Genomic DNA, 27,986 nt, shown 5'->3' with positions numbered 1-27,986 from the left:
TTTCTAACTCTCTATCCCTCTCTCTTCCTCTCTGTAAAAAATCAATAAAATATATTAAATAAAAAAAAAGAATTAAAATAAAATTTTAAAGAGCATAGATGCATTAAAAGGTAATAAACAGGTTCAGCAAGGTAGAACAATATAAAACCAATAATCAATTATTTTTTAATCCAACAGTCTAAGAATGAAATGTAAAAAAAAAAAAAATTCCATTTGCAAGAGCATCAAGTAGAAAACAGAGGAAAAAAATTAAGCAAAGAAGCATAAGACTAGTATACTGAAAACTATCACACATTGTTGAAAGAAAGAGAAAGAAAATACTGTGCTCACTGATTGGAAGACTTAATACTGTTAATATGGCAGTACTCCCAAAGTTGTTCTACAGATTTCAACACAAACCCAATAAAACTTCTAGCTATTTTTTTTCCTAATGGCTGAAACTGACAAACCAATTATAAAATTCACATGAAAATGCAAAAGATCCATCACACCCCATACCATCTTGAATGAAGCACTCACAGTTCCTATTGTAAAATAATAAGCCCAGCTGGCATGGCTTTGTAGTTGAGCATCAACCTATGAACCAAATCACAGTTCAATTCTTGGTCAGGGCTTATGCCTGGGTTTCAGGCTTGGTCCCTAGTGAGGGATATGCAGGAGGCAGCCGATCAATGATTCTCATCATCAATGTTTCTCTCTCTCTCTCTCTCCCTTCCTCTTTGAAATCAATAAAAATTATTTTTAAAAATAAAACTATTCATTGAAACATACAACATATTTTGAGCTTGAGAATAAAAAACTAAAGGGATTCCTAAATAGAGTTGCAAACATTACAAAAATTCTATTATTGCTAAGGCATGGCACAGAACTTCTGGCTGGACTTCTTCCAAGACAGGAAGAGACACTGGGAACCTGGGGGCAGCCTTCTATTTCCACCCAAATAAATATTCCCACCAGACCTCATCCCCTCATGTGGCTTCCCAAAAATACTTTTGTCGCAACACCACAAGGACTCCATTTCAACCAGCAACAGTCTCACAACTCCCACTCTCAACCCTTTTCAGTTCCTTCTCCACCAAACAAGCAAAGTAATCTTTGTAAAAGGTAAATCAGATAATAAATACTCTGATTTCTGTTCTTTAAAGACTTCTTCCTAAAACCAGAAAACACAAAACTTTTTATTGAGGTTTTACCAAAACCCTACCTGAGCTAGATCCTGCCTACCTCTCTGCTTATCTCCTATTATTCTCCCCTCTGTGTTCACCATATTCAGCCATAAGGTCTTCCTTTGAGCCTTCAAATATGCAAAGCAAATTTTCTACCAGTAACTTTGCATTTTCTGTTGTTTACCCAGAACATTTCCAACAGATCTTTGCATGGCTGTTACCTTCTCAACCTTCAGGTCTCAGTTCAAATGTTGCTCCCTCAGACTCTCTAGGACTACCCTAACTAAAGGAACACATTGCTCACCTGCTCTTTCCACACATTCGTCTGTTATTTCATTCATAGCACTCTTTACTTTTTATCAACTGCAATTATCTTTACTTCTTTACACATTTTAATGTCTAGTCCCCACCATAAAAATACATAAATGCAAGATCCACAAGGTTAAGGATTATGTGCTTATTGCCCAGTACAGGATAAGCAATCAAGAAATGTAAGCTCGATTATACAGTTGAAAATATAGTCTGTTTTATTTTTTCTTAATCCTTACTGGAGGATATTGTTTCCATTGATTTTTAGATTGTGGAAGGGAGGGAGAAAGGGGCAGAGAGAAACATGAATGTGAGAGAAACACATCAATTGGTTGCCTTATGCACGTGCCCCAAATGGGCCAGGAATCAAACCGGAGACCCTTTGGTGCTCAGGCTGATGCTCTAACCACTGAGTACACCGGCCAGGGCAAAAATATAATCTGTTTTAGATAGGAGAAAGGGTGGTATATGTCTGAAGTCTTAATTCATTGTAAGGGAGATTTTATTAGTAATATTATTCTGAAAATAACCTGTCCTCTAGCTTCCCAAATGACATGTGGAGAAAAGACACTAACAGGCTCATTTTCACTTACAGTTTCGTATGTAGCAACTGGCAACTGATGACTTTGCCAAGAGCTCCATTCCCAAATCCTGCAATCTGCCAGAGTTTTCAGTTCCACATGCAGCCAGAGCTGCCTGGTCAGCAGAAAAAAGGTTTGTCTGCATGTCTCCAGAAGGAGCATTGCTGCTTTTTATTTCTGAAAGTGGATTCTTTACATCAGTCTTCATACATCGAACTTCAGCCATTTGAGTTTTCAGTCTTTTTAGCATCTTTAAGTCAGAGGGAACTCGCCACATTGCTTGCTGTTTCCTTTGATCTTTATCTTTTCGAGAATATGAAACTTGAGAGAGAGAGAGAGAGAGAAACTCATGTTAAGATAGATGTTAACATTAATAAAACCATTCTGGCCCTAGCTGGTTTGGCTCAGTAGATAGAGCATCTGCCTGTGGATTGAACAGTCGCAGGTTTGATTCAGGCCAAGGGCACATGACCAGGTTGCCAGCTCGATCCCCAGTAGGGAAGGAGCAGGAGGCACCTATTGATGTTTCATCTCATCGATGTTTCTAACTCTCTATTCCTCTCCCTTCTTCTCTGTAAAAAAATCAATAAAATATATTTTAAAAAATAAATAAAACCATTCTGCATTGTGAAATATGCAAATTACTTTGAATAAAACACTTGATATTTCTCTTGAAATTATCGTATTTTCTTTGATTACAAAATCCACCATTATTAACCAGTACACCCAGTAATTCTCTGATTTCTACACAGAGGCTCTACTTTGTTTGAAAAATGAGTTCCACAGCTTTAAAGAATCAAAATTATTGTTTTAACCATTGATTAATGTGCTGTTAAGAAGGTAGGAAAATGTTTGGTATGTTTAAAAGATTTCCAACAAAAATAGTTTTTAAAATGTGTCATTTAAAGGTAAACCTTTAGCTATTCAAAAGGACCATGCCATAGCGTTTCGAAAAGTCCAACTTTGACTATACCTTTAATATGTACTTGTATACACTGTATTAAAGTAACCCAAATGTAACTTCAACAAATACCTAAAACACTGCTGCTAGCTGATTTAGGTTTTTAGGCTACTGAACATCAAAGTGTGAGTATACCATCTTTTTCTATATCCAACTTAGAGTTCCACTTGGAAGTTACGGTATTCATGAATTGTGCAAAATTCTAAGTACATTTACAGAGAGGAAAACTGTATTTCATATGAATCAAACTGTCAATTACATGCAACTTAAAGGGCAAACCATTAAAAAAAAAGAAGCCAACCCTCCTTATAGGCATTTTTTACATTATTTTAACACAAAATACCTTTGAACAATAACAACAAAATTGATTAATAGAAATGTCATTTTATGACTTACAATGAAAAAATCAATTTGCTACAGAAATATACTGTAGTCCAACACTTAAATGAAATATTTAGATTAAAATCTAAGAGTTCTTTTAGGGAACCACAAAAAAAGAAAATCATTATTAATATGTTACCTGTGGGCTGCAACAGTGAAGCAGGTGGGCGAGGCTGTAAGCCCCACAAATTTTCCATACTGTTCCGGCCCTTAAGGTCCAACAAATGCATTAAAATGAAAGGATCAATGTCTAATAAATTACTTGTAGTAGCAGAACATAAGTGTGTTCTTCTTGACATTCTACTACTGGCACCAACATAGCCATGGTTACTACCTGCAAGGAAAAAAAAATACAGAAAATGCATGCTATATATTTGTACAAATTTAAGTGTACTTAAAAGAAAAAAGTAAACTGGTTGATGTTTGAATACTTGTCTCTTAGGATTTGATTTTCATAATGAGAAGCACAATGAAGAAACCCGATTGCCACAGAGGTGTACACAGGCACAGTGACTGAGCACTGGCCTCATTATTATCCAGAATTCAGGAGCAACCCTCAAACTCATCCTGAGCCATAGAAATAAAAAAGTGACAATGTATACAGTATATACAATTAGTGGAATAAGAATTAGGAAAGGTGAACGTATCTCATAACCCAGTGGTCTTGAATGAAAGACAAAAATCTCCATGGTATAACGGATTCCAAGAATTAGACACCAAAATAGGAATTGACTCCAGGTCTCTGGATAGCAAACTGTACAGATCTATGACATGTTTGGTAGACTTTTTTTCTAGCTTAAGTACTGGAACACAAGTTGAAGTTTTTAGACAGAACTTGTTACTGACTGATGCACAGTACAGACTGTGAGCAAATGTCCTATTTATATCACCTATGTTGAACTAAGCTTTAAGCCAAGAAAACCACCTGACTTTTCTCTAGTGCCTAGTACAATGCTTAGCATATAGAATTATGAAAATACTAGTAGCCCTGCACAAGAATCCGTGTGTCAGTAGCTCTCTGCAGGGCCTGGCTGCTACGCACCCTCTGCCCAGAGGCTCTCGGTGGACCAGAGGCCCATGCATAGCTGGAACGAAGCAAGCATTGTGCCAGGCTGCTCAACTACTTGCTCTCTGCAGCAGCCCCCCTGGGACTGGGGGAAGCCCACAGAGCTGAGAAGACTAGGTGCCGCCATATTTGTGACGGAGTGATGGTTAATTTGCATGTTATCTTTTTATTTCATAGGACTGGTTAAAAATCAACCTTTAAAAAAGCTACTTAAATATATTTTACACTGTAATACCTAGAAGTAAGTCACTAAGTATAGCTTACATTTAAGGGTGGCGAGTTATACTTCACCTCCTTGAAGAGGCAATATGTAAAAAAATTATTTGGAATTCTTTTGTATGTGTACTCTTACACTTATATATATTGGTTATATACCTATTCACCTTCAGACTATAAATTATTTAAGAGTAACTCTTTTTCATCGTATTTTCCAGAAATTTGGAAATAGGAATTTCAATAAATGCCTACCAAATATATAAAATTCCCCAAAGCACAAAATACAAATAAACTGTTTGATTCACTATTGCATCCTCAGCATCTAGAATTCAATGTATGAATTATAGTTAAGTGCTCAAAAAAAAATGTGTGTGTGTGTATATAAAAAACAAATAAATTATAATTTCAGAATTACAGAACATAGATTATGAGGTCCATGAGAACAGGGACATCTTTTTTTCAATATTGTAGTTCCTGAAAGTAAAACAGTATTCAGTTTCAGTTAAGTGCTCAGTAAATATTTGGTGAATTAATACGTTAATTGGAAAAATATAACCTATGGTTACACCAAGTGTCTAAAAAGGTTATACATAAGAATTTTCCTACAATACAGTTGAAGAGAGAGGAAATCAGATTTAACTTAAAAAACAAAATTGCCCTAGCTGGCTTGGTTCAGTAAATAGAGCATTGGCCTGTGAATTGAAGAGTTCCGCCGGGTTCAATTCTGGCCAAGGGCACATGCCTGGGTTGTGGATTCAATCCCGAATATGTGGTGTGCAGGAGGCAGCCAATCAATGATCCTCTCTCATCACTGATGTTTCTTCCTCTCTATACCTCTTCCTTCCTCTCCGAAATCAATAAAGAAATATATATATATATATATATATATATATATATATATATATATATAAAAGGCTGAAAATTATTGAATAACCTTGACTTAGTACACTCATCTTCCTTTTTATATAAATGGCCTCTGAATTTTTATGCACTATTTAAAACCCTAAAAATTTCATTGAAAACTTAGTAATAAAGTATATTTACTCAATGTTTATGTGATCCCTATTATACTGTTAAAAGTGCTAGGGATACAAAATTCTGATACACATTATATTGCTTCATGGAGTGCAGAGGTGAGAAGCAAAATAGCTATACAAGCAATAAGAATAATGTTTAACATAGGTTAAATAGGTTCTTTAGATCCTAATAGGTTAATTTAAAAAGATATATATATTTTATTTATTTTTTACAGAGGGGAAGGGAGAGAGATAGAGAGCTAGAAACGTCAATGAGAGAGAAACATTGACCAGCTGCCTCTTGCACACCCACTACCGGGGATGTGCTCGCAACCAACATACATGCCTTGACCGGAATCGAACCTGGGACCTTTCAGTCCGCAGACCGATGCTCTACTGCTGAGCCAAACCAGTTTTGGCCTAATAGGTTAATTTGAGAAAGCAGAAAAGACACCCAGGGCAAGTAGTCCAGGAGGGCTTCTAGAAAGAAATAAAAAGCAAAAATAAGGAGAAGGTAGAAGGAACAACATGTTGGGGAGCAAAGATGTGAGAAATACCATGGTACATTTGATGGGCTGAAAAATTATGCAGAGGAGTATAAGGAGGCTAAAGAAATGAGCAGAAGCCAGCACATAAAGGACATTCTATACCATATTAATGAATTTGGACTTTATCCTAAGTGGAATCCAATAAAGGGTTTTAAGTAGAGAAGTGACATGATCAGATATCAATTTGAAAGAAAAAAACACACTTTCTGAACTCATGCTGTGGGAAATAGAATGAAGGGGAGCAATAATTGATACAAGGAACCCAGATGAGAGGCTATTTTGAAAGACAGAGGCCTAGAATCTCATAATTTTATAAGTAAACTAGAGGCCCAATGCACAAAATTCATTCATGGGAAGAGGGTTCCCCCTTAACTTGGCTTATGCGCTCTTGCAGTCGGGGATCCCTCGCTTTTTACTGCCTGCCTGCCACTGCTCCTTACCACTAGGCTCACTGCTCCTTAGCACTGCCATGGAGGCAGTAGAGGCTCCAGCCACTGCTGCTGCACTTGCCAGGATGAGCCTGGCTTCTGGCTAAGCGGCACTCACCCTGTGAGTGCGTACTAACCACCACGGGGCAGCTCCTCCACTGAGCGTCTGTCCCCTGGTGGTCAATGTGCAACATAGCAACTGGTCGTTCTGGTAGTTCTACTATAAAGGTCATGTAGGTTTTTATTATATAGATAAGGTACACAAAGTACATTTGCCTCATACATAAGAACATATATCAAATGTTAGCTACTACTATTATTTTAAGAGCTAGTGGCTGTCACATATTAAAATATGATACAATCAAGCCGAAACCGGTTTGGCTCAGTGGATAGAGCATCAGCTTGAAGACTGAAGGGTCCCAGGTTCAATTCCGGTCAAGGGCATGTACCTTGGTTGTGGGCATGTCCCTAGTGGGGGAGGGGTGCAAGACGCAGCTGCTCGATGATTCTCTCTCATTAATGTTTCTAACTCTCTATCCTTCTCTCTTCCTCTCTATAAAAAATCAATAATATATATCTATATTTTTAAATATGATACAATCAAAGAAGAACAAAGGTAAGACAGAATGTCTTGTGGACTTGGCCCCTGTACCTGGAGGTCCTGCAGCAGCTGTATCTTCCATCAGTTCTCCCTCTTCCAATTCCATATTGTTGTATTCCACATCATTTTCTCCAGACCTAAAAATACAAAAAAATTCATTATTCCCACAGAGTTAAGTAAAATTAACATTATTTGTCACACCTCAATGAATTTTATAAAAATAATGCATAGTTTTCTCTTATGAAGACAGGATATTTCTAAATACAAAAATGAAGAAAAAGACTTTGGTCATTATCACATGTAGAGTTAGTATTAATAGTCAAACTACCTTTAAAAAATACTAAAATAGCTTGGAAACATTTAAAAGAGAAAACCTGAGAACCATTGTAGAGCAAAAGATTACAGCTTTAAATAATATGTACCTTAATGGTAGTAGATTAGGCTTAAAACACTACATTTTAGCCCTAGCTGGTTTGAGTCAGTGGATAGAGTGTTGGTCTGCAGACTTAAGGGTTTCAAGTTTGATTATGATCAAGGGCATGTATCTCGGCTGCAGGCTCGATCCCGGCCCAGAGCCACATGTGGGAGGCAACCAACCCATGTGTCCATTTCACATGGGTGTTTCTCTGTCTCTCCCTTTCCCCCAACTCTTGCTAAAAATCAATGAAAAAATATCTTCAGGTGAGGAATAACCAAACAAAGCACTACATTTTAAGGTTAAAAAAGAAAGATGCTCAAATTACTGCATATACCTAAATATTTTCCTAAAATACTATCCTTATCTAATAAAAGAGTAATATGCAAATTGACCATGACCTCAACACAAAAGATGGCTGCCCCAAGTGGACACAAGATGGCCACCACAAGATGGACAGCAGGGGAGGGCAGTTGTGGGTGATTAGGCCAGCAGGGGAGGGCAGTTGTGGGGGGACCCAGGCCTGCAGGGGAGGACAGTTTGGGGCGACCAGGCTGGCAAGGGAGGGCAGTTAGGGATGACCAGGCCAGTAGGAGAGGACAGTTGGGAGCAACTAGGCCTGAAGGGGAGGGCAGTTAGGGGCGACCAGGCTAGTAGGGGAGGACATTTAGGGGCAATCGGGCCAGCAGGGTAGTAGTTAGGCGTCAATTAGGCTGGCAGGGAGTGTTTAGAGGGTGATAGGGCTGGCAGGGAGAAGCAATTAAGGGCAGGCAGGCAGGCAAGCAGTTGGGAGACAGCAGTCCTGGATTGTGAGAGGGATGTCTGACTGCCCATTTATTATCAGTTGGACGTCCCTTAAGGAATCCCAGATTAGAGAGGGTGCAAATTTTGTGCACCAGGCCTTTAGTTTCAGAATAAATGGTAATATCCCCTTATCAAAGTCCTCACAGTCTATCATACCAAAAAACACTATTACCTTATTTTATTTTTAAATATATTTTTATTGATTTCAGAGAGGAAGAGGGAATGAGAAACATTAATGATGAGAGAATCATTGACCAGCTGCCTCCTGCACACACCAAACTGCAAATCGAGCCTGCAACCCAGGAATATGCTGGGACTTTAGATACTCTATCCACTGAGCCAAACCAGTTAGGGTTTTCGGATATTTTTGGTATTTTGTTGTTATTTCCTTTGAAAAAATGGGCTGAAACAGAGAAACTACAGGTGAATCTGGAATGTTTTATAGGGCCAGAAAATAAGTGCTTTAAAAATTATGAGGACATCCCAAAGGACACAGGAATTATCTCTTTAACAGGCTCCCATTGGCTAAATCTTGGATAATCTGAGTAATAAATTATGATAACTATTTTATACGAATCCGTGAATCCATATTAATAAAATTAATTAATTAATAGGGAAAGTTCTTCCTTAAAGTATAAGTCAGAATGAATAATGGTATCATCATTTGGCAATCAACAACAGTAATCTTTTCCAAGCTAGTATCATTAATGGATGCTAAGATTAATGGAAAAAGTACAATGAGAAAAAGATATTTACACTCTCAAATTATGTTCCCAAGAGATATTTATTAATCAAAACCTGGAAGACACCCTCTTCACCAAGTATCTAAATTAATCAACCCTAATAGGACAGATTAAAGACATGCCCTCCACTTCCCCCTCATACAATATGCCTAAAAAAAATTTCCTCACCACTTCTGTAGTATTCTTCCCAAAGGTGCATAAACTCTGTCTAATGATGAGGAAAACATCAGACAATTGCAAATTGAGAATTTTCTAAATAACTGATATATATTTCTCAAAAGTGTCAAAGACATATAAAACAAAGTGAAAAAAATAAAATCAAAGACTGATCCAGATTGGGGCAAACTAAAAAAACTTAACCAAAAGCAACATTTGATCCTGCATTGGATCCTAAACCAAAAGACAACAGGGAATGCAAAAATTTTAAAAGGTCAGATTACACTATTACAGCAATGTCAGTCTCTTGATTTTGATAACTGCACAGTAGTTACATAAGAAATATACTTGCTTTTTGGAAGTACATAATGGAAAGTATACCCACCTAATCTCAAATGTCTCACAAAAAATTATATGGTGAGAGAAAAAAGAGAAACATAAAGCAAAATATTAGCATGTGAGGAGAAAATATGGACAGTTTTTTTAAATAGGGGAATTCTTAGTATTTTTGTGACTTTTCTTAAATATGAAATAATGGCAAAACTAAAAGTTAAAAACGAAAATTAAAATTCAGGCACTGGCCAGGTGTCTCAGTTGCAGGTTCGATTTACGGTCAAGGCACACATACCTAGGTTGCAGGTTCCATCCCTGGGACAGGAGGCAACCAATAGATGTTTCTTTCTTTCTGTTTCTTTCATCTTCTGTGTTTCTCTCTCTCTCTCTCTCTCTCTCTCTCTCTCTCTCTCTCTCTCTCTCTAACATGCATAAAAATCTACAAAAAATATATCCTTGGGTGAGATAAAAAAGAAAAATTAAAACTCAGTTTGGAAACCAGAGATCAGAGAGTGGAAACTAATTCAAGTCTTTCCTTTAACATCCTTTATTTATAAAGATTATTAAGATAAAATGCTAACTATCTCCACTTTTAGGTTTATTAATATCCTTCTAATTATCTTGTAGGTGTTTTATATGGTAATGTGCAACACTAACATAGTTTCTTCATCAATGTCATTTTCCTCCGTGTTGCTTGTTGCTGTGGAACTGGCAGAGGAACTGCTACCATCGAGGTGGTTTACTTCATCTTCACCAACAAGATCCAGATCCAGGTCCCCATCTGAAAGCTCATGCTAGAACAAGGCAAAGAAATAAAGATTTTTATCTCATAGAACAATTGAGTATGGAGCAAGCACCAAACAACTACTCAATCATCAGAATTCTCTGCTTGTGTGCCTAATCCGCTAAGCCTTATAGAAAAAAAATCACACAACCACATTACCTGGTACTACTAGTTTATTGCTGCCAATTGCAGTGGAACCCTTAATGTAATTGGAAATGCTTCAGATATGCCATGAGTTTGACATGCTTGCCATAGGGTAATAATTTTCTTTCCTTTTTAAAAAGAATGCTTTACTGTTGAATGTATTACATATGCCCCCCTATATCTCCCATTGACCTCATCCAACCCCCTCTCCCACCCTCCACCCTTACCTCCCCATTGTTAGTGGCCTTGGGCTATGCATATAGGCATACAAGGCTCTTGGTTGATTACTTCCCATCCCCCACCCATACCTTCCCTCCAAGATTCTGCCCTCTGTTCCATGCTTCCAATGGGCACTTGGGCTGTTTCCAGATCTTAGCTATTATACATTGTGCTGCTCCAAACATAGGGGTGCATACATTCTTTCTGATTGGCGTTTTGGGTTTCTTAGGATATAGATATCCTTAAAAGTGGGACCACTGGGTCAAATGGCAGTTCCACATTAATTTTTTGAGGAAATGCCATGTTTTCCATAATGGTTGCACCAGTTTGCATCCCATCAGCAGTGTACTAGTTCCCTTTTCTCCACATCCTATCAAAATCTTTTTCTCTGTATCCTTATCTTACCTCAAACAAAACAACCATTCCTTGAATTCTCATTCTGGTCATTATTTAGCTGGGACAAAACCTGGCTATCTCCCAAATCCTAAATGAGTCTATCTACATATGCAACTAGTTTCAGTGAATAAAAATACAACACATTTAAAAAATTCACCATCTGCCGTGGCCGGTTTGGCTCACTGGATAGAGCGTCGGCCTGGGGACTGAAGGGTCCCAGGTTCAATTCCAGTCAAGGGCATGTAGGGGGTGTATAGGAGGTAGCTGATCAATGTTTCTCTCTCATCGATGTTTCTGGCTATCATTCTCCCTTCCTCTCTGTAAAAAATCAATATATTAAAAAAAATTCACAATCTATTGTTTCTAGAATGTACATTAGTATGTTGTGTAGAATGTAGTTTTCTTCAATATAAAACTTTAAAACACTTTGATTCAGTAACTTCTGACTTGACTAACAGATAAGATTTTTAGCACACTGATTTCTCTACATATGATGAAAACTATGATCTTATTCATTTCTCTTATCAAACACAAAATAAATCCAAAAAATTGGTCTAATTATTACATGATAATCCTCATTCTGAATCTTCTCCTCATCTTCATCCTCTTTGGCCTCTCTTACAGAAGCTGAAATAGGACCATCCTGGAGAAGCATGTCAGTACAGGACGCAGACTTCTTGGATCGTGTCTCAGGACTGTCATCATTTTGGGGGCTAAGATGATTAGCTGGTGGTGACAAATCTCTTGATTTCTGAGTTCGAGATAACTCAATAGTAAGTCTCTTTTAAAACAAAAACAGCACAAATAAACATGAGATAAGTAGTGTTTCTATAGAAAAGCAAAACATATTTTTAAGTAAAAAAATATATGTTCTCAAAACATTCCTTGTACCATCTCTCTCACCACCTGCAGGCTTTTGCTTATGGAAAAATCTATGACAAAGAAAAACTGCTCACCCTGGCCAGTGTTGCTCAGTAATTAGAGCATCAATCTGAGGACTGAAAGATCTCAAGCTCAATTCCTGGTAAGGACACATACCTGTGTTGCAGGTTAGACCTTGGCCCCAAAGTTGGATCAACTACCTAGGACTGCTTTACAAAGTTTCATGCTCTAAATAACCTATATTCTAAAATGTCACATCAAAGTTTCTCTCTCTCCCCCTCCTTCCCCTTCTCTCTCTCTGGAAAAAAAAAAAAAGAAAAAAAAAAAAGAAAGAAAAATTGCCTACTTTATTCTCATCCTTCTTTTATCTAGACCAAGCTACACGTACAGTGAGCAAACTCTAAAGTAAATACAGGCAGTTTTAAATAGTACATAAACATGAAAAATCTCTGAAAGAATGTATTTATCCATATATTATTGCGATGGTCCATCTATTAGCCAATCTCGGCACTTCAAAAGCTTCCACCCCATCTCTTTCCATTGGCAGAAAGAAACATTCCTTACATATTTAGTTGAACATGGTAAAATTAAAAATTATTTAACTGGCCTTTATCAGTTTGGCTCAGTGGATAGAGTGTTAGGTCTGCGGACTCAAGGGTCCCAGGTTTGATTCTGGTCAAGGGCATGTACTTTGGTTGTGGGCACATTCCCAGTAGGGAGTGTGCAGGAGGCAGCTGATCGATGTTTCTCTCTCATCGATGTTTCTAACTCTCTCTCCCTCCCTTCCTCTTTGTAAAAAAATCAATAAAATATATTTTTAAAAAATTAATTAACTGATCATTTCTAGTGTTCAATTTAACAGTAGTGAGAATTCAAGATGGGGCAACTTTCAGTTGTTTTATAGTTTTGAATCCTCTAAATTCAAGACAGCATGGGGAAGAGAAATATAGAAATCACTGAATAAAACACAGAGAGATAACCTCAAACTAGAGCAGCATTGTAATACAATTTTATGAAATGATGCAAATGTTTCTAGCTGCAATGCCCAATATAAGCATTTAAAATGTGGCCATGCTCTAGCTGGTTTGGCTCAGTGGAGAATGTCAACCTGAGGTCTGAAGAGTCCCAGGTAAGATTCTGGTCAAGGGCACATGCACAGGTTCTGGGCTCGATCCCCAGTAGGGGGCGTGCAGGAGGAAGCCAATCAATGATCTTCTTTCATCATTGATGTTTCTATCTCTCTCTCCCTCTCCCTTCCTCTCTGAAATAAAAAAATAAAAAATAATAAAATGTGGCTAGTGCAATTAAGGAACTAAATTTTTTTTAAGTTTACTTAGCTATATATGGCTAGTGGCTACTGAACAGTAAAGACAGGTTCAAAGTTGTTAAGAATGGAGAACAAAATAACTGGACTTTTCTATGAAATTATAAACTGCAAGAAGTACCCCAAATCTAATTATAAATGATAACAGGCCAATAAGACAAAATAAAACACTAAACCCAAAATATGTATTTTTGTCCTTACCTCTTTAAGGTTATTTATTTGTTGGATATAGCTAGTCTGTGCAGCCTCCAACTGAGTAATATACCAATGCTGATCCCGGCATTTTTGAAAGAAAGTTGGTGAACGAACCTGAAACCTTAAAAGAATTGCTGCACATGAAAAATAATCCAAATAGTAAAATATTATCCAAACAAGCCTTGAATCTATAACTGCAAGTTCTAAAATTTTAAGTTTCATTATCATCTGAGGCCACAGTTGAAAATGTAGTCAGAGCTCCTCATATTTGCCATTTATACATGTAGTTCACGAATTATAGTAAAATAAGGTTCTGTAAAGTCATCTATAAACCAGATGTCTAAACTTAAACTGTAGAGTTCTAAAGAAATACCATTATATCATTTCTAAATTAACATTTAGAAATATCACCTACTAAAGCATTATTTATTGTAATAATCTAGCTAAAATACAAGGTTGATCATGACTCAAGAACAGGACCATACTATGCAAAAGACAAAGAGAGAGTATTAAAAGCAGCAAGAGCAAAGAAGGTAGTTACCTATAAAGGAGCACCTATACGATTGTCAGCTGATTTCTCAACAGAAACCATGCAGGCCAGATGGGAATGGCAAGAAATATTCAAGGTGATGAATAGTAAGAACCTACAGCCAAAGATAATCTACTCAGCAAAGCTATCACTCAGAATCAAAGGTCAGATAAAGAGCTTCACTAATAAAAAAAAAAGCTAAAGGAGTTCATCACCACCAAACCAGAATTATATGAATTGCTGAAGGGGGTTCTTTCAGAAGAGAAAGTAAATAAAGATAAAGAATTATGAACAACAAATACGTAACTATCAACAAGTGAATCTAAAAACCAAGGAAATTAAAAAAAAAAATCTGATGAACAATATTAACTGGTGAATATAATAGAATCAGAGGTATGGAAGGGGAGTGAACTGACGATTCTTGAGGAAAAGGGGAGAGGGGGATGTGGGAAGAGACTGAACATAAACTGTGCACCTATGGATGAGGACAATAGGGGGTGGGGAAAGGGCAGAGGGTGGGATGGGAACCTGGTGGAGGAGAGCAATGGAGGGGGGGGCGGAGGAACATTTGTAATAATATGAACAATAAAAATTTATTTTAAAAAAATTAAAAAAAATATTTTGTTAAAAAAAAGATGAAGAAAAAGGTAAAGATAAAAATTATGAACAACAAATACATATCTATTAACAAGTGAATCTAAAAATCAAGTGAACTAAAAATTTGAGGAACAGAATAAACTGAATATAATAGAATCAGGGGCAAAGAAAGGGAGTGGATTGATAATCCTCGGGGGTGGAGGGAAGGGATGTGGGGGGTATACCAAGGAAAAATGCTTTTAGAATTGTTTTGATTGAAAGTTCTAAATTATTAAACATTGTGAAACCTCCAGTTCAAAACACATGAGTCCATTTTTTAAATATGCAAACCCTCATTTGTCACATCAAATTAAATCATTTTAGCCGAAACCGGTTTGGCTCAATGGATAGAGGGTCGGCTTGTGGACTGAAAGGTCCCGGGTTCGATTCCGGTCAAGGGCATGTGCCTTGGTTGCGGGCACATCCCCAGTCGGGGGTGTGCAAGAGGCAGCTGATCGATGATTCTCTTTCATCGATGTTTCTAGCTCTCTATCCCTCTCTCTTCCTCTCTGTAAAAAATCAATAAAATATATTAAAAAAAAATTAAATCATTTTGTAATGATGCCCCAAATTTCTGACTTGTGAAGGTTACTACAACATTAAATGGGGCTGTTGTGGTTTGATAGTGTTTATGTTCTATAATTTCTTGCAAATAATACACCAACTAGTATCACTTAGTTTGATTCATCTTTATTTCCATACTTTTCATTTGCTGCTATCTAGAAGGAACTGAAATTATGTTGTGAAATTCAGCATATAAACCGTGTCACCTGAATGTCAAGTGAGAGAGAAAAAAGTAAATGACCATGTTTTTGATTTGCAAATAGTGAGGTTGCAATAAGTTCAACAGATAAATAGGACCTTACTATATTTATTAGAAGTAGTAGTTTCCTTTTTATGGAATTACTAACTAAATGTCAAACACATTTCTAGCTTAAATTTTTCACTGACTACACAAGACTCCTGAAAGAAATAGTTAAGAACATAGCAAGGTTATATAGTTGGTATGAATTTCAATATTCATCTTTGTTAAATAAATAGACTCTTATAAAGTTCTGGTGACATTATTCCCTCATGATAAAAGCCACAGTATCAAATGTTTCCAATTACCTTAAAATTACTGTATCATTTTGTCGATTCAAGTATCCTTCATTTGCAAGTAAGTCCAAACGGAAAAATCTATTATAACCCCAGCATTCTCCAACTTCAAAGTCAGATGCAAACTCTCGAATGATGTTTTTTGTAGGATCATTGCAAGACTGATGAACCATTTCTACACGATATTCATATCTAAAATTAAAAAAACTGAATATTAATATAGTTGGCAAACCAGAATAAAAAACAGATTCATCAAAACATGATGGTTATTAAGTAATTAACTGAGAAGAAACTTCATATACAATTACATTTCTTTCAAAAGGATGGTATTATTTATAAACACAGCAGTGTTATGAATGGGCTACCCCAACATGACTGGCAGTAGGGTCTCTCTCTCCTCTCAGTATTGTTTATCAATATAGCAGGTAGGAAAAATCACCTCAGTAAATAAAACAAATTTGTATAAAATAGTACTTTCAAAGTTACTTTTGTTTGTTTTAGCAAAGCTAAATGCTTTTCTTTTTTTTATATATGCTTTTTCACATATTCATTACCTATATTTCTCCACATATAAAAATTCTGCCATTTCCTTTGAGATTTATCACCATGCAATTTCAAACTAAATAGTACATTTTAAATATTCTATTTTTCCAATTCAAGTTACAATAAATTAACTATACACTCAGAAATTCAAGCCTATAAACTCTTCTGACAGAAAATAAGTACAAGTTGGGAAAGCCAATATATTTAGATTTCCCTATCTTAGAGTACAAAACTTAAGTCTCCAAACTCATTTTTACTAAGAAAGCACTATTATTACAGAAAGGAAGAAAAGTGAAGAAATAAAGGTAATCAGAAGGAAGACTCAACATTAATGCAGATGAAAAAGAGGTTCTATAAAAAATAATCTCACAGGATGATGTGATCATAAATTCCCAGGTGCTCAGGTCATGGTGGGTAGTCCTTCAGAAGGCCTATAATGTCTTCAGCAAGGTTTTTAGCCAGCCCTGCCCATTGTTCTTATGCACCTAGGTTAATACACTTAGAAGTAATACCCCCTGAAGGGGTTAGTAAGCCTCAAGAGAGCACACAATCTTAACTATCCTCCCCACCTTGCTTTCTCCAATCTTTCTCCCCTCCTAATTTCAAATGCATAAAAGCTGCTGCAAGCCTGCTATTCTTGGGAACATTTGAAATCCTGTTCACCAGCATATGTCATCAGTTTGGCTCAAATGCATTTTTACAAAAATTCTCTACAAGTTTGCATATTCTTACATCTGTAGTAACCATAATGCTTCTCCCTTTTGGCGGAGGTAAATTTTGTATCTGTTTATGTGCTTTTGATTTTATTTTTTCAATTACAGTTTAAATTCAATTTAGTTTGTATTAGTTTCAGGTGTATAGCAAAGTGGAGGTAAATTTTTTACAGAGAGGAAAGGAGAGAGATAGAGAGCTAGAAACGTCGATGAGAGAGAAACATCAACCAGCTGTCTCTTGCACGCCCCCTACTGGGGATGTGCCTGCAACCAAGTACATGCACGCCCTTGACTGGATTCAAACCTGGGACCTTTCAGTCTGCAGACCGATGCTCTAACACTGAGCCAAACCGGTTTCGGCAAGTGGAGGTAAATTTTTTAAAAATTTCAGAAACAGGAAGGGAGAGGGAGAGATAGAAACATCAATGGTGAGAATCACTGATCAGCTGCCTCCTGGACACCCCCTACTCAGGATCTAGCCCACAACCTGGGTATGTGCCCTGATCAGGAATCAAACCATGACCTCCTGGTTCATGGGTCAACCACTGGCCCACACCAGCCAGGCTGGAGGTAAAATTTTAAAGAAAAACAATAGCTCAACCTGCTATTTCTGCTGGCAAAGTAAAGACATAAGGAAAAAAATTACAGCTCTTTAACTACAAATACTATGTGTTAGTATTTCTTTAAGCACTGTCAAATGATTTTTATATTAGTATCTCTTATAACGTGTCCATCTAGATTGATGACACAAAAAAACTAACCAGTGTAAGAGCTGTGATATTTTTTGACTGTCTAGATTTTATGGAAGTCCTTAAGCCAGCTCCACAGTACAAAGGGTACCATTATATGTCCAGAATTAAATTCAAATATTGATGCACAATTGATTTTTGGCAAGGGTGCCAAAATCTTTCAATAGAAAAAGAATAATCTCAACAAAAAATTAACTCAAAATGTATCAACAACCTAAGGGGTAAAACTTACTTTCAGAAAAAAACATGGGGATAAATCTTTATGAATTCAAATTTGGCAACGGATTTATAGATTTGACTCCAAAAGTACAGGAAACAAAAGAAATCATATATAACTTAGACCTCATTAAAATAAAAACTTTTGCCAAAACTGGTTTGGATCAGTGGATAGAGCGTCAGCCTGTGGACTGAAAGGTCCCAGGTTCGATTCCGGTCAAGGGCACATACCTTGGTTGCAGGCACATCCCCAGTAGGGGGTGTGCAGGAGGCAGCTGATTCATGTTTCTCTCTCATTGATATTTCTAACTCTCCATCCCTCTTCCTTCCTCTCTGTAAAAAATCAACAAAATATATACTTAAAAAAGTAAATAAATAAAATGAAAACTTTTTGTACCCCAAAGGACATTATCAAGAAAACAAAAAGATAATCCACAAAATGAGAGAAACTATAGTCAAATCATATATCTGATAAAAAATTTAGCACCCGAGAGAAGAATACTTACAACAATTTTTATTTATTTATTTATTTATTTATTTATTTATTTATTTTTACAGAGAGGAAGGGAGAGAGATAGAGAGCTAGAAACGTCGATGAGAGAGAAACATCGACTAGCTGCCTCTTGCACACCCTCTACTGGGGATGTGTCCACAACCAATGTACATGCCCTTGACCGAAATCGAACCTGGGACCTTTCAGTCCATAGACCGACGCTCTACCAGAGCCAAACCGGTTTCAGCTACCTACAACAATTTAATAACAAAAAGACAAGCAACCCAATTTAATAATGAGCAATGAACTTGAAAAGACATTTGTCCAAAAAAGTTATATACAAAGGCCACTAAGCACATAAAAAGATGTTAAACTTCTCTGGTCATTAAGGAAATGCAAATCAAAACCACAATTAGATACCACTTTATACTAGGATACATATAAAATATATTTAAAAATGGAAAATAAGTGTTGTTGAGGATATGGAGAAATATGAATTTATGTACAATGAAAACAGTTTGGCAGTTCCCCAAAATGTTAAACACAGAATCACCATATAAACCAACCATTCCACTATTAGGTATACATTAAAATAAAATAAAAAAACATTTGTCTCTATAGAAACCTGTACATGAATATTTATAGCAGAGTTTTTCATAATAACCAGGCTGAGGGACCCCCCCACACACCCTGAATGCATGAATGCACTGGGCCTCTAGAAAAGAAATAAATTTCTGATACGTGCTTCAACATGAGTGAACCTTGCAAACACTATGCTAACCCAAACACAAAAGTTACAATATTATATGAACTTTTATATGAAAAATCCAGAATAGGCAAAAACACAGAGAGAAAGCAAAGTAGTGTTTGTCTAAGAATGGGGGAAGAAAAGAATGGGCAGTGTTTACTTAATGGGTATTGGATGTTCTGGGGTGAGGAAAACATGGTGAAATTAGAAGTGGTAGTGTAGTGCACTGAAAATGCACTACATTCCACTGAATTGCTTATTTTTAGATGGTTAATTATATTTCATGTAAATTTCACATAAAAAATAAAATTTTTACTATTTTAAAAATGAGTAGTGAAAAACTCAAAACTCACAGAGAAATAATCAAGAATATTGAAAAATCTGGGAAGATATTAATGCAGATGGTCAAATACATCCAAGAAAAGGATAAGTAGAAGTTTAAAATCAATATAAAACAGTTTTTTAAAAATCAGTTCCTTTGTATGAAAAACACATATAATGTTTCAAAAAAAAAAAGGTCATTTTTTTCTCTGCATTAGTTCTTTAAAACCATGACTAATACAGATCTATTTTTCTAATAAATATGGCAATAATTCAAGTTAAATCGCACAGCACTTAAATAAAACTAAAACCTTAAACTGGAATATTCCAATTTAAATTCTTTTCTTCTATCAAATTGAAAGTCTGAATAAATTTCACAACAGTTAAAATTTTAGTCTGATTAAAATTACTCCCCCAGAAAAATCCTACTCTTTTTTTCAACAATTCAAATTCCTGTTTTCTAAAACAAATCACTCAGAATATACTGTTAAGAGTCAATTCCAGGATATCACTCAAATGCAGATTTCCTCTGAAAGCCCACACACATATGAATGCTAACATATACCTATTATATTGAGAAACTTAAGCGTAATAAAATTATGAAAAATTACTTCTGCAGGGTCCCAGGTGGTATTAAAATCTACTAGACAATGATACAATAATTTTTTATTCCATATTTTGACAGTTAAAGTACCTCAGCTTTAAACTCTTAATTGCACAATTAAATGGCATTTCAATATTTGATGAAACAATATTCAAAATACTTCTCTAGGATTACTGAAGCATTAAGAGAATTAACAACTAAGATATCTGCTTTTTCCAGAACTTAATAACTTACCAGTCTAGCTTTATTATACCACTGCACATACAGTATAAGAATCATGCTCTAACACTTTGTCCTTTATGCTTTAGTTGTCATGTATTTTAACTTCTACATTCATTAAACCGTAAAATACAATGTTAATATTGTTTAAATAATAAATTATCATTTAATGTTATTTTAATAGCAAAGAAATTTTTAACTTAACCACACAGTTTCCATTTCTGCTGCTCTTAATTTGTTTAGATTCAGATGTCCAACTAGTGTTATTTTCCTTGTATGTACAGCATGTGCTTTAACATTTCTTATAGTCCAGGTTTGAAAATATGCCTGAAAATGACTTTACCTTACCTTTGTATTTTAAAAGATATTTTTGCTGGGTACAAAATCCTAGATTTTTTTCCCTTCAGCCTTTCTTAGACGTCCCTTTATCATTCCACTGGTATTGTTTCCAGTGCAAACTCTTGATTTCATCCTTACCTTTGTGCCTCTATAAATGCCATTTTTTTCCACTGCTAGTTTAAGATTTTCTGTTTATCAATAGTTTTGAGCAATCTACACTAATAAAAGAGTAAGATGCAAATTGACCATACCTTTATGGCACCCATCAGCCAATCAGGAGCATGCAAATTAACCTAACGAAGAGGACAGGTTAATTTGCATATGCAAGTGGCCAGGGATGGGGTGGGATGCTGGCCTCTGGGCAGCATGGGAAGGTGGAATGGTGGTTCTGGCCAGAGCGAAGGCTGTGCAGGCAGCCAGGGGAAAAAGGCCCATTCTTATACGAATCTTTGTGCATAGCCTCTAGTTTGGCAATAATGTGCTTTGATGTTCCCATCATGTTCCTGTGCTTGCAATTCATTGAGTTTCCTAAATCTGTGGGTTTAAAATTTTTATCAAGTTTAGAAAGTTTTCCCCATTTTTTCTTTATTAATTCTTCTGATTCCCTCCTTTAAGGACTCTAGTTATCTATACACTAAGTTGTTTCAGGTTGTTCTGTTTTGGAATTTGTTTTTCTGTTTCATCTTGGGCAGTTTCTATTGTTATGCCTTCAAATGTGAGTAATCTTTCCTTTTACAATATCTAATCTGTCATTCATGCGATCCAGTATACTTTACATTTCAAATATAGTTCATTTTTAAGTTCAATTTGAGTCTTTTATATATATCCCTACTTAACTTTTGAACAAATGGGATACTTATAACTGTCTTAAATGTCCCTGTTTCCTACTTCTCACATGAAAATCAAGCTTTTTTAAAACTAGACATTCATTCAAAGATTTCAAAATCTAAAACACAAGCTTTCTCGTCAAATATTATTTCACTTCAAAAAAGTTATATTCATGAAAATGATCTTTAACACATAATTATGATTTTTAAGTGAATTAATAAAAAAATTTTAAATCTTGTTTTAATTTCTAATTCAGATATTGATATAATCTACATGAAGAAAAAGTTCTTGCTTCATTTTGATTGATTATTCTCATTATTGGTTATGTCTTCCCATCTTTTTAAATGCCAGTTAAACTTTGAACAACATATTGAATATTTTACTTTGTGGGGTGCTGGACATTTTTGTGATGTTATAAATTTTCATGGGCTTTGCTCTGGGGTACAGTTATTTGAAATAATATGATCCTTTGAGATGCTGCTTTCATTTTTTTAGGTTGGCCCAGAGCAGTGTGCAGTCTAGAACTTAGCTATTCCCCTCTACTGAGGCAAATGCCCCATGAATTATAAATTTCTCCACTGTAATAGAAAAAGACAGATCCTGGTCCTGCATCAACACCAGACACCACTTCCTGTAATTCTTTCAGATTATTGTTTCCCCAAACTCAGGTAGTTTCCTCTCAAATGAGCCCTAAACAGCACTCTGTTGAGTTCTTACAGGGAACACCCCACAGACCTCTGAGCTCTCTGCCTATGCAGCTCTCTCCTCTCTGGTATTCTGTCCAATACACTCTAGCTACACTGGTCTTCCTGCACACTCAGCACTGTCTACTCAATTCAGGAGTCTGCCAGACTATCTCAGTTCACCCTCCTGAACATTTTCTCAAGGCTGTAAACTGGGGCAATCATAGAATTCATTTGTCTGTTTCTTATCTATTGGGAATTGCTTCCATTGGTTACCTCATGTCCAGTGTCTAGAAAATGTTATTTTTATCTTTTCTTTTTGGTTATTCCAAGAGAAAGGGTTACTCTTCTATTATTACATAATAGCTGAAAGCAGACATTTCATATCAAATCAACAGATTTTAATGTAATAAAGTAAAATTTACTATTATGGTTTTAGATTCCACATTACAAATTACATTTACCAAACAAGCACTTGTTCAATTTGGTGTAATGTCAAAGAAGAGACACAATCATCTAAAACTTTTTTCAAGTGTTCCTCCCTTTTTTACCACAAGAAAAATATTTTTTATAACTCTGGTGACAAAGACTTATTTATAAATTTTATGGGATTTAAATCATCTCATTAAAAAAAATTCTCTCAACTGCATGATATTCAAAATCTGTGAGGCTAGATTTTATATACTATATACTTCAACCAAAAAAACTCATTGCATACAAATTAAATATAGAAGTAGATATGGGAATCCAGCCAATTTTCTTTTTAAGCAAATAGCAAGAGATTTCCAAAAATGTTAAATAACATATATTTTATCAAGAAAAAAATATTTGTTAATATACAATAGGTTTTTAAATTAATACAATTTTTATATTTTACCTCTGTTTTAATTTCTAATTCAGAAAATATCAATTGATATAACCCCCATAAAGAAAAACTCATTGGGATTCCCAATAAATTTTAAGAGTATAAAGAGTCCTGAGGTCATACAATTAGAGAACTGCCAGTCTATGTCACCATACTATTCCTGGGATGTACACTTTCACAAATATAATAGTTATTAACAAAAGAGTTAATAAAAAATTATAAAGAGCAATGTACTTGTATTTAAACACACACTAAAGTTTGTTATTTAATCACGTCTTACTTGGAAGTTTCAGGCAAGCCAGCTGAGAGTTCCAGAAACACAGATAAGTAGTAACCACGGACAACTCCATTTCCATCCTTAAAAAAAAAAAAAAAAAAAAAGGAAGTTATAGAAATACAAATTTCAGATCATTTTAAATTAAGCCACATTAAAAAAATATACTAATATATGATATTTGGATTGGGACGTACTTCTAAATTTAGAAGCAGTAAGAAAAATAATAGAAAGAACAAAATATTTCATTCTGTAACAATTCGAAACTTTTGTACATTAAGAAAAACACCTGATTGCTGCCTTTCTAGCCACTTTGATATAGAGAGGCATAACATGCACTCTTGTGTCTTGTTGGCTGTTTTGCCGTATGTGTTATTTTTAATAATAAATGGTTCAGATTGACAGCAAAGTGACACAGAAGCTAACTTGAAAAGATTAAATATGTTTAAATCTGTGAGTTAATAATTTTTTTTAAAACCTAATTAATCACTTTCAGAGAATAATATGGGAAACTGGTAAATAACAGGAAAGAATCCTGCCTCTCCTAAATGATCTGTTAGTGATTAATCAAATAATAAAGGAAAGTATCTATACTAATAAAAGGTAATATGCTAATTAGACTGGAAGACCTTCCAGGTGTCCTTACAGACAAAGCCATGGTGGTGGAGCCGAGGCAGAGGCAGTTAGGGGCGATTAGGCCAGGAGGAGAGGGCAGTTGAGGGTGATCAGGCTTGCGAGGGTGGGAGTGCGGGAGACAGTTGGCGGCAAGAAGGCTGGTGGGGGGCGGCAGTTGGGAGTGAGCAGGTTGGCAGGCACAGTGGTTAGGGGCGATCAAGCAGGCAGGCAGGTGAGTGGTTAGGAGCCAGCAGTCCTGGATTATGAGAGGGTGTAGGCCAGCCTGAGGGACACCCTCCCCCAGTGCACAAAATTTGCCACTAGTCTCTTTATAAAAGTATGACAACTACGGTAATAAGTGAAAAAAAAACACACACACCTATAAAATGAGAATATCACTGTTTTGAGTGATAGATATAGGCACTGAGCATCAATAGCTGCCAATATCATAAAGAGATGCAACTAGACATCATGTGATTAAAAAACCAACACTACTACTTATATTCTTGCCATAGGAATCAACTATGATCTCATCATGTCACTGAATCCAGCTGCTAATTTACAGAAAATACAGAGATCAATGAAACATATTGAAATGTACGAGTACACAATTGGCATACATGTGTTCTGATGGCTTTCTGTATTTTATTTTTAAAAACACTTATAAGAATTTTAAACATGTCTTCTGAAGATAAGAATCTTCTTAAAATATATATTTTTTTAATTGATTTTTTTACAGAGAGGAAGGGAGAGGGATAGAGTTAGAAACATCAATGAGAGAGAAACATTGATCAGCTGCCTCTTGCACACCTCCTACTGGAGATGTGCCCACAAGCAAGGTACATGCCCATGACTGGGATCGAACCTGGGACCTTTCAGTCAGCAAGCCGACGCTCTATCCACTGAGCCAAATCAGTTAGGGCTGAAGATAAGAATCTTCATACAAATAATAAATAAGATTCAGCAATGTCAGGGTTCATACTGTTCATATTTAACTCACTTTTCCGTAGAATTAGTAATAGAACTTAAAAGAAACATTAAAACTGTCATTATTTTAGCCCTAGCCGATTTGGCTCAGTGAATAGAGCATCGGTCTATGGATTAAAGGGTCCCAGGTTCTATTCTGGTCAAGGGCATGTACTTTGGTTATAGGCACATCCCCCAGTGAGAGGTGTGTAGGAGGCACCTGATTGATGTGTCTCTCTCATTGATGTTTCTCACTATCCTTCTCCCTTCCTCTCTGTAAAACAATCAATAAAATTATTATTTAATTGTCATTAATTTCTTACTCTACCAAAAGAGTGAACCTGTGTACTACAGAACCCTGAAAGAAAGAGCATGTGTTTAAAAGAATTATTAAAAATATGAAAAACTTACTGGGTAAACTTTTAATCTCCAACAAAGTCCTGAAACTTGAAGAGGTGGACTGTAAACAGGATCTGCTCTCTGGCGCAAAGTGCTAAAGTAAAAGAAAACCAACCAAATCAAAAGATTGAAACCAAAACAAACCACTTTACTTATGTTACTTCAAGCCATGAACAAAGTAAAAGGTGGCTAATCAAGTCAAAATCACACTGGATAAATTTATATATAGTTGCATCTAGAAATAAAATTTAATAATACCGAAATATTCAGCAGTATTTTCAGTTTCAGATCACCTCAAAACTGTGACAGTAGAGAAAAGGGAAAATAAGAATCCTGAATTTAATTACCATTTCAACAAGTAATCTTTCATCAATAAAGAAAAAAGAAAAATATGTCTCTCTTCCTCATATCCCTGGTAGTATAATTATCCTTTTTTTAAAATGGAAAAACAAAAAGAGTATGTGCTAAATCTTAATGTATATGGGGAAAGTCTTAGAAAGTTTATATTTTGGCCACAATATTATCCCATAAGGAAAACAAATTATATATGAAATGGTATAAATTCTCCTTTTGCCTTATTTTGATGGTTATCATCTCCTGGAATTTTCCTCTCCAGGCAAGACCTTATATTCTTGGTATGCAGCCCCTGAAGACAGATTCCTAAGACCTTTTTGTTTTAAGGTCTGCATTTATAATCTTAGAGAAAAAGCAATAATGGCTAAAAAAAATTTAACATGTAAGTTACAAAGCTTAAAATAATGACTTCTTGTCCTTACTTTGAGTTCAGAGAAAATGGACCCAAATGGACTTACTCTTATCACTTTATTTCTGAGGATGGGTAAGGGGCTCATTGACCTCTATCATCTCTTTCACCCCATCTTCTCAAAGGTCTAGCACTGTTTCCCACAGGGGTACGGGAAGAGTTTGGTGGGGGTACGCATTGCACCGGAGTTTGGTGGGGATATGCACTGCACCATGCTTAGATGCGCCTAATTCTACGTTCTCATGAGAACGAAGGGTACTAACTCAGCGTTAGAAAATTATAGAAGGGGTACACAGATGTCAAAAGTTTGGGAAACGCTGGCCTAGTGGACCCTATTGAATAAAACATGGCTCCCTTCCCCTGACTAGAGAAGCAATTGGTCCTGAAGAAATAATATGACCATTATGCTTCTAATAGGAAATTTGTTTCATCTAAGACAACATTGAGTGTCACAGTTCATTAGTCTATATCCTACTCTGGAATAACACCTTCCTGGCACATACAAAAGCCAGAGTTGTCAAAAACTCTTACCTGAAATTCTCTAAAACAAAAGTAGCTGAATCATAAGATGGTACTAATTCACTAAAAAAAAAAGCAAAGGCAAATTAATATTATTTGGCTTCTGTAAGTTTAAAATTTCATTTAGTTAAAAAACAAAGTCCCTTAATATCTTAAAATTTTTATTAAATTAAAATCCCTAAGAAAAATTTTAATCCTCATTAAAAATAGTATTAAATCAAATAAATTCATAAAACCATCAGAAGATTACATCAAATGTTTGCAATGAAATAAGAGGACTAAACAAATACTTTATAAAATATCTTTTTTTTTTAACAAGGCAATATATAATTAAGTATTAAAGTAAGTATAAGAGACAAGTAAAACAGTATTCATAAAATAGGAAAAGGAAGAAACTGGTTCCTGAAATATGGAACCAATATAAACAGGTTTAAAAAACAGAAGAAACAACAAAAACAAAAGACATCACAATAAATTCCCAAACTTCCTTCTTCAAAACAAATTATGAGGAATATTGAATTTTTACTAGGTCAGCCCCAACAGCCCTGCCTGCTGGCCTGATTACCCACAACTGCCCTTCCCTGCAGGCCTGGTCCCCCCACTGCCTCTGAAAGACAATTTTTACTAGGAAATAAACCTACGCAATTTTATGGGATAAGAATACATAATCACAAAAGTGGCAAACCTTAGGAGGGCAGTTGGGGTGACCGGGTGGGCAGGGGAGGGCAGCTGGAGGTGACCAGGCCTGCAGGGGAGGACTGTTTGGGGTTACCAGACTGGCAGGGAAGGGCAGTTAGGGGTGACCAGGCCAACAGGGGAAGGCAGTTAGGGACAATCGGGCTGGCCGGGGAGCCGTTAGGTGTCGATCAGGCTGGCAGGGGAGTGGTTAGGGGGTTATCAGGCTGGCAGGCAGACGCAGTTAGGGGCATTCAGGCAGAGTCAGGCGGGCAGTTGGGAGCCTGCAGTCCTGGATTGTGAGAGGGATGTCCCAGATTGGAGAGGGTACAGACTGGTACAGACACCGCCTCCCCCTGCCCCTGCATGAATTTCGTGCACCAGGCCTCTAGTATAATAAAAGGCTAATATGCAAATCAACCAAATGGTGGAACGACCAGTCACTAATGACACACATTGACTATCAGGGGGGCAGATGCTCAACACAGGAACTGCCCCCTGGGGTCAGTGCACCACCACAGGG

The 27,986-nt window shown here is 36.1% G+C and overlaps 1 protein-coding gene across 5 annotated transcripts in view; it reads right to left on the bottom strand.

Annotated features, from left to right (window-relative positions):
* The window catches only part of LOC311610938 (E3 ubiquitin-protein ligase TRIM37), a 267,677-nt gene that overhangs the window by 216,102 nt on the left and 23,589 nt on the right, over window positions 1–27,986 (bottom strand). For all 5 annotated transcript variants that reach the window (XM_084862544.1, XM_084862542.1, XM_084862540.1 and 2 more), the window contains exons 10-19: window positions 26,801–26,851; window positions 25,519–25,600; window positions 23,533–23,609; window positions 15,944–16,123; window positions 13,675–13,789; window positions 11,833–12,048; window positions 10,382–10,518; window positions 7,325–7,410; window positions 3,538–3,732; window positions 2,069–2,377 (exon numbers count right to left, since the gene is read on the bottom strand). In XM_084862544.1, coding sequence (XP_084718670.1) covers window positions 2,069–2,377; window positions 3,538–3,732; window positions 7,325–7,410; window positions 10,382–10,518; window positions 11,833–12,048; window positions 13,675–13,789; window positions 15,944–16,123; window positions 23,533–23,609; window positions 25,519–25,600; window positions 26,801–26,851 — 1,448 coding nt within the window. The remainder of the gene's footprint in view (window positions 1–2,068; window positions 2,378–3,537; window positions 3,733–7,324; window positions 7,411–10,381; window positions 10,519–11,832; window positions 12,049–13,674; window positions 13,790–15,943; window positions 16,124–23,532; window positions 23,610–25,518; window positions 25,601–26,800; window positions 26,852–27,986) is intronic.

The sequence above is a fragment of the Pipistrellus hanaki genome (genome assembly GCF_964339955.1).
Source record: "Pipistrellus hanaki genome assembly, chromosome: 16".
In the NCBI taxonomy this organism is placed as follows: Eukaryota; Metazoa; Chordata; class Mammalia; order Chiroptera; family Vespertilionidae; genus Pipistrellus; species Pipistrellus hanaki.
This window is presented reverse-complemented; position numbering and strand designations above follow the sequence as displayed.